This window comes from Scylla paramamosain, chromosome 1 (assembly GCF_035594125.1).
Source record: "Scylla paramamosain isolate STU-SP2022 chromosome 1, ASM3559412v1, whole genome shotgun sequence".
Taxonomy (NCBI): Eukaryota; Metazoa; Arthropoda; class Malacostraca; order Decapoda; family Portunidae; genus Scylla; species Scylla paramamosain.
In genome coordinates, this window is record NC_087151.1 from 31,091,003 (window position 1) to 31,102,454 (window position 11,452).

The 11,452-nt window shown below is 34.9% G+C and overlaps 1 protein-coding gene across 2 annotated transcripts; it reads left to right on the forward strand.

Annotated features, from left to right (window-relative positions):
- On the forward strand, nt 1-9,737 carry LOC135103581 (uncharacterized). 2 transcript variants are annotated; one of them, XM_064010051.1, is made up of 4 exons: nt 1-2,265; nt 5,847-6,198; nt 8,104-8,455; nt 9,192-9,737. In XM_064010051.1, the coding sequence occupies exons 3-4, from the start codon at nt 8,126-8,128 to the stop codon at nt 9,375-9,377; spliced, it is 516 nt and encodes a 171-aa protein (XP_063866121.1). In that variant the 5' UTR covers nt 1-2,265; nt 5,847-6,198; nt 8,104-8,125; the 3' UTR covers nt 9,378-9,737. The 2 variants fall into 2 exon arrangements, with proteins under 2 accessions (XP_063866121.1, XP_063866112.1); XM_064010042.1 differs by lacking the exon at nt 5,847-6,198.
- Nucleotides 9,738-11,452: the final 1,715 nt, after the last annotated feature.

An 11,452-nucleotide genomic window follows, 5' to 3' on the forward strand; every position in this document is an offset into this window, starting at 1 on the left:
TCTCTCTCTCTCTCTCTCTCTCTCTCTCTCTCTCTCTCTCTCTCTCTCTCTCTCTCTCTTCAAATTGGGAAGTATTCTTCATGTACCATATGATGCATATATTTTTGTTTTTTTTTCATATGCATTTTTTACCTCTTTTTTTTTTTTTTATTTCTCTATGTTATTGCAAGTGATACGTGAAGCTTATTTATTACTGTTCTGAGCATTTCTGTAGATTTGTTTAGTTAGTATATCCCATAGAAATACTCATTTTCTTTTATGTGTGTGGCTTTAAAGGATTAATGGTGACATATGGATATGATCTGGGTTAAAAGCTTGTACAAATAAGGTTAAATGTCTATTTTTGCACTGGTTCTTTCCCTAAGTTTCTTAAAAGTACCGTGATATAATGATTAGCAGTGGACTAATTAATTATTTTTTACAGGGTCTGTAACTCCTTACATTTAATTTATGTTAACTTTACTTACATATTTTTTCCTTTAGTTTATGAATGGGAGGAAGGTTTAATATTCATATCTTAAGAGATGCTTACTTTCTTTTCCACATTGCAAGTTTTAGTGATTAATACTCACAAATGTGTATTATTTACTTAATGGCTTGTCAAAACAGGTTGTTTTTGTGTTGCTTTTTTTTTTTTTCTCATGCTAGGATGAAGTGTTACTAATGGAGTTTATTTTTTACATCTGTTTTATATATCATTACAGTTTTGAGGGGAGCTTTCTGTTAAATGTTCAAGTGAAAAGCATATTATACTATAGATGATAAAAAATATAGTGTTTATTTTTTATTTATTTATTTTTTTTAATGTAATGAAATAGAGGGAACATTTAATTGTATATGAATATATTGAATTTATTACCTATTCTTTCCCTAACCTTGAGACAGCAGTAGCTAGCTGCTAGTATTAAAGGTACTAATGATTCATCATCTGCCTAAGAAAGACTAACTAATTAGTCATTTAATTGACTAACCTATGATCCACTTTACTAATGTGGTTAGTAGAAGCAGTGAACAGTACGAAGGCATTAGTCAGATATATTTGAGTAAGACCATACTCAGGTTGAGTGCTCAGTTAGTCACAAATTCACTAACATTATGTTAGTCACTGTGACTAATGCTACCACTTAGTAAAACCCCATGGGTTTTACTAAGAAAAGTTAGTCAGCACGAGTAACTTTGGTTTTGTGTGATATAATTATAAAGGTAGTAGGCCTTGCTGGCGCCCGAGAGTGTAAGAAAGGCAGGAAAAGTGAGTGGCGAGTGTGTGGGGCGACACTGTACCCTCCCCACGGTTTTGGAGGACAAAGTGAAAGATGGAGGCGGAAGGAAGGGCCAGTGAGCTGCGTATGCTTGACCTCTGAGTGGACGTAGGGAAAAAAAAAAAAAAAAATGACACGTTTCGGAAATAACTTGTATCATAAGTAGAGAACGTGCATCCCGTTAAGCAGCCGCGCATTGCAAGGACACGAGAGTACGTGGTATGATCGCAAGTGACACGTCCGGAAATCAGCGTTTAATTGCGTGTGTCTTAATAGAAAAAAATAGCTGATTTCCAAATTATACATCAAAGTATGACCTCGTCTAGTTCAGGAGAGTCCTTCGTATAAATGCACTGGTGTGTGTATGTGTGTGTGAATGTTATTGCTAGTTATCTCTCTCTCTCTCTCTCTCTCTCTCTCTCTCTCTCTCTGTCAGTAGTTGCACAGGTCTTCAAGGGTATTTTTACGGTTTTAGTGACAGATTAACAACATTTCTACATTAATAACAGGAGAAACACCATTGAAAACCCTGATAATCATCTTTATAGCTTTGAAAAACAGTCGTGAAGAGAGAGAGAGAGAGAGAGAGAGAGAGAGAGAGAGAGAGAGAGTAGGAGCATTTCAGTTGAGCCTATTCTGCCCTGGTTCGTGTTTGCTGCGGTGACACGGTGCCGCACTGAGTGAAGATTGCGTTCATAATCACTTATCAGGGGTGGAGTGGGGAAAGGAGAGTCAGGAAGTGAGGATATTTATATTATTTGACATATTATTTGATAGCATGTCAACTTTTGTGTGTGTGTGTGTGTGTGTGTGTGGGTGGGTGTTGGATCAGTGACAGGTGGCGCTGGGGAGTTACCACGGCGAGCGGCTGGCTGGCTGCAGTGTTTTGGTCAGCACTGGTCAATCTTGCCCTACACGCTCTATTAACCAGTGTTTCCGTCTTCCCGACACCTTCTTCCTGCACCAAGCACCGTCAAGCATCACCAGAGAGGCACGAGTACGTAAGGTGAGTCCAGCGGGGCCAGTCTCTCCTCAGTCAGCCTTACTGCCTTCACAACACCCTAATCCTCCCTGTAGTGTCTTGTATTCGTTTATTTAGGATTCATTATTCGTTATTTAGTTTTTTTAGGGGTTAATTATTTATATTTAGGTTTTGTTTACGTCCGAGTCTGGAAAGAGTTGGAAATTTATTGAAATATTTAATGTTCGCCAATATGTAAACAAGCCGTCAGCTGTGTTATTAGCCATTATTTGCCTCATCTCTCACTTATTATAAGCCTAACATATCACATGATGGATCCACATGTCTAGCCTTCATATCCGCTGGTCAGATATATCCGTCATTGCCTGATTTTGGTGTTATATAGAAATAAATAAGGCAACATGGCCGCCGGCTCCCCCACTGAGGTCGCTGCCGAGGGCCGTCATGATGGACTGGCACCTGTTCCGGCTTGTTGGTTCCAATATTTTTTTTAATTTTTCTGAATTAATTTATTTGGCTTGTATAGTAAGATTTTATGGTTTCTAAAAATATTTCGTTGCTTTTGAAGTGTTTTTCTTGCTTTAGTTAAGTAAATGTGCTGAATTTGGTGTTGTTTTTTATGTAAATAAGGGGCAGTTTGTACGGTGAAATTTACCCAGCCTGGTTTTTGGCTTTTTTATTTGAGGCTTTAATGAAGATTTTATTGCTTCAAAAAATCGTTTATGATTTTTAAAGTATGTTGCGTTCCTGTTGAGTTAAGTATGTGGAATTTGAATAGGCTTTTTGTCCCGTTGAAAGTGGTGATTTTGTCATTTTTTAGCTTCTTTATTTTTTTATTGTAGCTTGTAACTAAGTGTGCATTATTTAAAAAAATAGTTCAGATTTTTTAAAATGTTTTTTTACCAGTGTAAAGTGGAATAGGTGGACTTTTCAGTGTTTTTAATGGTGTCAAAATTTCCAACACTTTTTCCATATTTCACATAATATTTCTTTATAACTACTGAGACTGGAGGTGTTTTGATATTGTGAATATTAATTCAAGTAATTGTCAAGTCAGAATATATAATGCATTCGAGCCTAGCTTCATTTTTTCTATGGGTCAATTTCAAAATGAAATGCGTTACGTACGTATGGCAGGGGGGCGCCGGCACCTCGCCTGTGACGTCATCAAAGATTCGGGACTCGGTCTGCTCTAGTGTCTCCTCAATATTTACCGTAATTTCCAGTGTTTTCCAAGTGTTTACAGCTGTTTCTAAAGTCAGGCGTGTAGATAGTTGTAGTAGAAGGAAGAAAATAAGAGAAATGAAAGAGGAGAAGGAAGAAATAAAAAGAAATGGAGGAGGAGGCAAAACAGGTAAACAATATTTAGCTTAGTTTCCCTTGCTGCGCTGCAGTTCTCTGTAATATTTGGTGTGTTTTGGGTGTTTTACGTGTTTAGGATGTATGTAGGAATATTGTGGGGTGTTTAGAGTGTGTTTTGGTGGTGTTTAGGTGTGTTCTGGGTGTATATTTGCTATTACCATTGTGTTTTGGGTGAATTTTGGGTGTTTTAAATGTGGTTTAGGATGTTTTTAGTTATATTGTAAGTGGTTTGAGTCGTGTGGGGTGTTTTGAGTATATTGTGGGATGTTTTTGTGTGTTATGGGTGTGTTTGGGGGTATATTGAGGTGTAGTGAGTTTGTTTTGGGTTTATTTTCTGTTTTAAGTGTTTCGGTGAGTTTGGGTGTGTGTGTCGGGTCTTTTGAGGTGTATTTGATTGTGTGCAAGTAGTTTTGGGTCTTTAAGGGTGTGTTTGTGGCGTGTTTGTGGTGTTGAGTGGTGCTTTAAGTGTGTTTTGGATGTTTTGATGTGTTTTGGGTGTGTTTGATGAGTTTTGGGGTGTTGTAGTGTATTTTGGGTGTTTTAAATCTTTTGAGTGTGTTTGTATGAGTTTAAGGTATATTGGGGTGCTTTGAGAGTGTTTTGGATAAATTTAGCGTGGTTGGGGTGGGTTATTTGGATGTTTTTAGATGTTACGGGGTGTTTTGAGTGAATATTCAATATTTGGTTGTGTTTAGGTGAGTGTAGTGGGTATTTTGGGGTGTTGTGATGTGTTTTGGTTGTGTTTTGGATGTTTTGAGTGTATTTTGAGTGTGTTTTGGTAAGTTTTGTTGCATGTAGGGATGTTGAGTGTTATATATATATATATATATATATATATATATATATATATATATATATATATATATATATATATATATATATATATATATATATATATATATATATATATATATATATATAATGGGAAGGCAATGAGAAGAGGGGCAAAAGAACATGGGATGCACTGCCTGTGTTCATACCGGGATCTGATGTCAGTTCTTGTGAAGGGCCAGAATGCATATTCCTGAAGTCTGGAAGGAGTCGTCTGCCAGCCTGTATGGACACTAGGCTGTAGCTCCAAAGCTAACTGTAGGATTCTCTCTAAAATAGTCTCATTGAGATTCTCGCACAAAATTACCTATACGTAACTTAATCTAACCTAACCTAACTGCTACAAGAGTAAATGGGCCGAAAGATTACCAGACTTCGGGAATATGCCTCCAGAGGGATACGGGTTAAGGTCGCTTCACACACATCAGTGCCGTATTTGTTCCGTGCTGTTCAGTGCTTCAGTGTCAGTAAAAAAAAAATTCATCATTTTGGAATTCAGCAGAAGCATTTACACACGTCCGGTGAAGTACCGTGTTTTGACTGAAGTGATTGTTACGTCTCCGTTCCGTGAAATGGAATATCGTCGTCACTGGTATTTTAAAAATTTTCATGGATGTCAGACAAGTGTTTGAAATAAAATAGAAGAAATTGAAATGGTGATAAATACTCTTTTTAATTGATGTAATTAATCACACCACATCACACCACACCACATCATAACACACCATACCATACCACACCACACCACTCATCACTGAGCAATGTCATCAAACAGTTTTTGGACATTCTTAAGTACTGGAAAATTTTTGTTTCATCATTAATTAATTCCTCGTACAGAGTAGCAAAATCTCCTTGAGTTTCTCTTTTTCTTCCACATTTCATGTACCCAATTTTCTTTTCTTTATTTTTTGTTAAGCAAGCATCTTGCTCTTCATCAAGAATTATGACAATCATAGCCAACTCCACGTCTGAAAGGATATGTGTGCATAGACGTCACGAAAGCGACATGGATATCACTGACACTATACGATACTAATACGGCACTGATAGGTGTGAAACCACCTTTGAGTGTACTATTCAGATAGTGTACCCACTATCTGCCAATTTCACTGGGACAAAAGCACAATTAGGTGATTGTTAAGAAGAAGAACAATAATAATAATAATAATAATAATAATAATAATAATAATAATGATAATAATAATATAATAAAAGGAGTTAAGCCATCTATATAGTTAGCTAGATTGATATCATTATTATTGTTATCATCATTATTACATATCAAGGTATTGTGACATTATTATTAATAATAATATGTTATTATTATTATTATTATTATTATTATTATTATTATTATTATTATTAATATTAATATTATTACTGTTATTATTATTTTCATTATCATATTTCAGCTATCCAACATCAGAACAGTATATGAATATGGCAAATGCTGTTTTGACATCATTTCCTGCCATCCTGAGAAAAAGTGATCACGAGGAGCATGAATTGCAGCTGCAATGGAAATTGTGCATTCAGCGCAAGTTTCAGAATTCAAGAAAGAGGCAGGATTCCTCAGTGACTGAGGTGACGTCAAGGAAAAAGAAGATCCCTTGCATAGCGCCAAAACAGACTACGTATCCACTGATGTATGGAGTAAAGGCTTACCTTCCACCAAGGCCCCATTCAGAAGATGATGAGTCATTAGAGAGACATAGACAGTGGCTTGCTCTACATTGGATGAAGAAAGATCCCGAGTTAGATAAGGTATGTGATATTTGTACGCTTGATTTATCTTTTTTATATTTCAGAGACTTCTTTACTGGTGTTGTTTAAAAATACCTGCTCTTATGTAAGCAGTTTCAATGGTACTGGTGGATAGCCACTGAAAAATGATGCTTGTATATATATATATATATATATATATATATATATATATATATATATATATATATATATATATATATATATATATATATATATATGAGGGAGAGAGGGAGGCTGGTGGGACAGTCAACTTATGAAAACTAATTTTACTTTAATGATTTTCCTCAGGTTGAACGCCTCATGCAGTTGACACTCTCTGAGAGACGCAAAAAAATAATCAATGGGAACATTCTTGTAGCAGAAATCCTGAACTTGTACCCATGGATTCAGACTTTTGATGGCATAAGTGTGTATATATGTACACTTTATGGATTTTGCTACATATTGTTACTAATTGTCAACTCTATTTGTAGGGCTATAATGTATATAGCTATTTATATTTTAAAGTAGGTAATTGATATTTAACTACTGGTACTTCCATTCTCCCTCTCAGGCTCAAAGGCTTCAGTGACGGGAGATAAGCACTCATAACTAAGTACAGTTATTGCAGATGCTCATCTCTGTAACCTTCACTTATAATTATTTGATGCTTATATCTTTACAGATAATCAAGAAGTTTCTGAGATTAGAACCACAAGCGGATGAACCAAACCCAAGAGTAGCAGTTTTGAAAGGGCTGGAGAAATATAGGCTCCCAATAATTGCAATTCTCAAAAAAAAAAAAAAGTAGTTCCTCTGTATATGGAAACCTTACTTGAACTATATGACCACGATGAAAGTCAATGTGAGTAATGTCTAGTTCAATTTGTTCATTTCAGTAGCTGGTAGCAATTTAATATATGTATCTTTTCATCATTAGCAATGCATCTTTCACTTTTATAAGCCTAGTATTCATGAAACTATGCTGCATGCAAAAACCAAACATTGTATTAAGCATGACCTATCTAACTGTAATGCTTGCACCAATTTCTATAAAGGTACTAATTTAATTGTTAAATTCCTGCTTTTCTATCAAATTTTTGGCTGAGTGCTATGGCTAAATAATTGTTTGCAGCATAAGTGATGTTAAAGATTTTAATAGGTGTAAAGCATCTCTCTCTCTCTCTCTCTCTCTCTCTCTCTCTCTCTCTCTCTCTCTCTCTCTCTCTCTCTCTCTCTCTCTCTCTCTCTCTCTTGTAAGGAAAGACATTATTTCTAGTGTAAATAAACCCAATAGGCTGTCCAATTTGAAATTTAAAATGTAAATATTATCAATCTTTTTAGAAATGTTAGCTGCATCCTCTTCCCTTGCAGTCCAATAAGACAGGTCACTAATTCGTGTGGAGATAGAATTCTTGGAGTCACCTTTGCCGGCACTAGCGCAAGTGCAAACAGTCTGATAAAGGTTTCTTCCATGGTTGTGATGAAGTTCAGGACTTCTCACACTGTTTTGGTGGATATGATGAGAAGAATCGGGAGTTCGGAACATCAGTGCATTATGTCGGGGCATGTAGGTTCGGCTGGGCATGTAGGTTCGGCTGGGCACTGATAGGTGTGAAACCACCTTTGAGTGTACTATTCAGATAGTGTACCCACTATCTGCCAATTTCACTGGGACAAAAGCACAATTAGGTGATTGTTAAGAAGAAGAACAATAATAATAATAATAATAATAATAATAATAATAATAATATAATAAAAGGAGTTAAGCCATCTATATAGTTAGCAAGATTGATATCATTATTATTGTTATCATCATTATTACATATCAAGGTATTGTGACATTATTATTAATAATATGTTGTTATTATTATTATTATTATTATTATTATTATTGTTATTATTATTATCATTATCATATTTCAGCTATCCAACATCAGAACAGTATATGAATATGGCAAATGCTGTTTTGACATCATTTCCTGCCATCCTGAGAAAAAGTGATCTCGAGGAGCATGAATTGCAGCTGCAATGGAAATTGCGCATCCAGCGCAAGTTTCAGAATTCAAGAAAGAGGCAGGATTCCTCAGTGACTGAGGTGACGTCAAGGAAAAAGAAGATCCCTTGCATAGCGCCAAAAGAGACTACGTGTCCACTGATGTATGGAGTAAGGGCTTACCTTTCACCAAGGCCCCATTCAGAAGATGATGAGTCATTAGAGAGACATAGACAGTGGCTTGCTCTACATTGGATGAAGAAAGATCCCGAGTTAGATAAGGTATGTGATATTTGTGCGCTTGATTTATCTTTTTTATATTTCAGAGACTTCTTTACTGGTGTTGTTTAAAAATACCTGCTCTTATGTAAGCAATTTCAATGGTACTGGTGGATAGCCACTGAAAAATTATGCTTGTACTCGTATATATATATATATATATATATATATATATATATATATATATATATATATATATATATATATATATATATATATATATATATATATATATATATATATATATATATATATATATATATATATATATATATATATATATATATATATATGAGGGAGAGAGGGAGGCTGGTGGGACAGTCAACTTATGAAAACTAATTTTACTTTAATGATTTTCCTCAGGCTGAACGCCTCATGCAGTTGACACTCTCTGAGAGATGCAAAAAAATAATCAATGGGAACATTCTTGTAGCAGAAATCCTGAACTTGTACCCGTGGATTCAGACTTTTGATGGCATAAGTGTGTATATATGTACACTTTATGGATTATGCTACATATTATTACTAATTGTCAACTTTATTTGTAGAGCTATAATGTATATAGCTATTTATATTTAATAGTAGGTAATTGATATTTAACTACTGGTACTTCCATTCTCCCTCTCAGGCTCAAAGGCTTCAGTGACGGGAGATAAGCACTCATAACTAAGTACAGTTATTGCAGATGCTCATCTCTGTAACCTTCACTTATAATTATTTGATGCTTATATCTTTACAGATAATCAAGGAGTTCCTGAGATTAGAACTAGAAGCGGATGAACCAGACCCAAGAGTAGCAGTTTTGAAAGGGCTGGAGAAATATAGGCTCCCAATAATTGCCATTCTCAAAAAAAGAAAAGCAGTTCCTCTGTATATGGAAACCTTACTTGAACTCTATGACCACGATGAAAGTCAATGCAAGTAATGTCTAGTTCAATTTGTTCATTTCAGTAGCTGGTAGCAATTTAATATATGTATCTTTTCATCATTAGCAATGCATCTTTCACTTTTATAAGCCTAGTATTCATGAAACTATGCTGCATGCAAAAACCAAACATTGTATTAAGCATGACCTATCTAACTGTAATGCTTGCACCAATTTATAGAAAGGTACTAATTTAATTGTTAAATTCCTGCTCTTCTATCAATTTTTTGGCTGAGTGCTATGGCTAAATAATTGTTTGCAGCATAAGTGATGTTAAAGATTTTAATAGGTGTAAAGCATCTCTCTCTCTCTCTCTCTCTCTCTCTCTCTCTCTCTCTCTCTCTCTCTCTCTCTCTCTCTCTCTCTCGTAAGGAAAGACATTATTTCTAGTGTAAATAAACCGAATAGGCTGTCAATTTGAAATTTAAAATGTAAATATTATCAATCTTTTTAGAAATGTTAGCTGCATTCTCTTCCCTTGCAGTCCAATAAGACAGGTCACTAATTCGTGTGGAGATAGAATTCTTGGAGTCACCTTTGCCGGCACTAGCGCAAGTGCAAACAGTCTGATAAAGGTTTCTTCCATGGTTGTGATGAACTTCAGGACTTCTCACACTGTTTTGGTGGATATGATGAGAAGAATCGGGAGTTCGGAACATCAGTGCGTTATGTCGGTGCATGTAGGTTCGGCTGGGGTTTTCTTTCTTTCTTTCTTTTTTTTTTTTTTTTCGATCAGTACTCATCATATTCTTACGAGGACTTGCTAGACAAAGCATTATTGCATTATGATATTACCCAAATAGTGTCTCAAGTAAAAAACATAACCGCATACTCGTACAAAAGATTTGCTGCTGTGACACAAAGGACAAAAATCATTAGTATACTGGTCGTTCTGAGCATTCAATCAAAATGCTTGTCATTCATATAATTAGTAGAACCATCGAGGAGCTTTATTTTTATTAATTCTTATGTGATAAAGCAATAATTACAGGAGACTTTTAAAAGATTGGTACTCAAATTAGTGGACTGTCCTATTGGATGTGACCATATCTTCACTTTTTCCTTACACAGTTAATTTTCTTTTGTTTATTTGATTTACTTATTATCATATTTATTTATATATTTATTTATTTGCACCAGATGTTTGCTTAGTTATATTGGGGTTACTTCACCTGCTTGGAGAAAGGAAAGACTCCATTTTTACTAAGGTTAAATTTCAGTACCTTTGATTTTAGAGTGGTGTGTATATATTGAAATTTCTGAATATATTATCACCTTAAGATATACATCTACATATAAATTTTATTTTAATCTCAAAATGTTATTAATGTTTACACTATTATTTCTTCCTTAAGGTACCAGAAGAACTAAGAATAGGGCAGTCTAGTGTGTATTTGATGGTGGACTTGTAGCTGAACCAATATGTATTTCTATGGCTGTAGTCTCATTGGTAGCAGGGCTTTGTGTTTAATATTGAACACCCAAAAAATTGTGAACATTTCCTCCGTTTCACAACATCCCATCTCTTAGGTATCAAGTATGACAAAGGTAACACTTCAAAAACAAGATCTCTACTTGTAAAACTCAATGAAGTAAAGACAGAATCGAGCTACAAAAATGCATAAATCTGCTTCCAAATATATTCAACTCCACACATAATGCCTCTCTCTCTCTCTCTCTCTCTCTCTCTCTCTCTCTCTCTCTCTCTCTCTCTCTCTCTCTCTCTCTCTCTCTCTCTCTCTCTCTCTCTCTCTCTCTCTCTGTCACACACACACACACACACACACACACACACACTAGTCAATTACTAGTTAAAGATTAATCAGTGAAATAAATACATAACATTATGTTAATAAGTTTTCTAAATGGAAAAGGAAATACTTGTACTTCCCCTTCCCCCAACCCAGTATTCATGAAATCTTACTGAATTGTTATCTTATATATATATATATATATATATATATATATATATATATATATATATATATATATATATATATATATATATATATATATATATATATATATATATAATGAATGGAGAGTAGACACTCTCTCTCTCTCTCTCTCTCTCT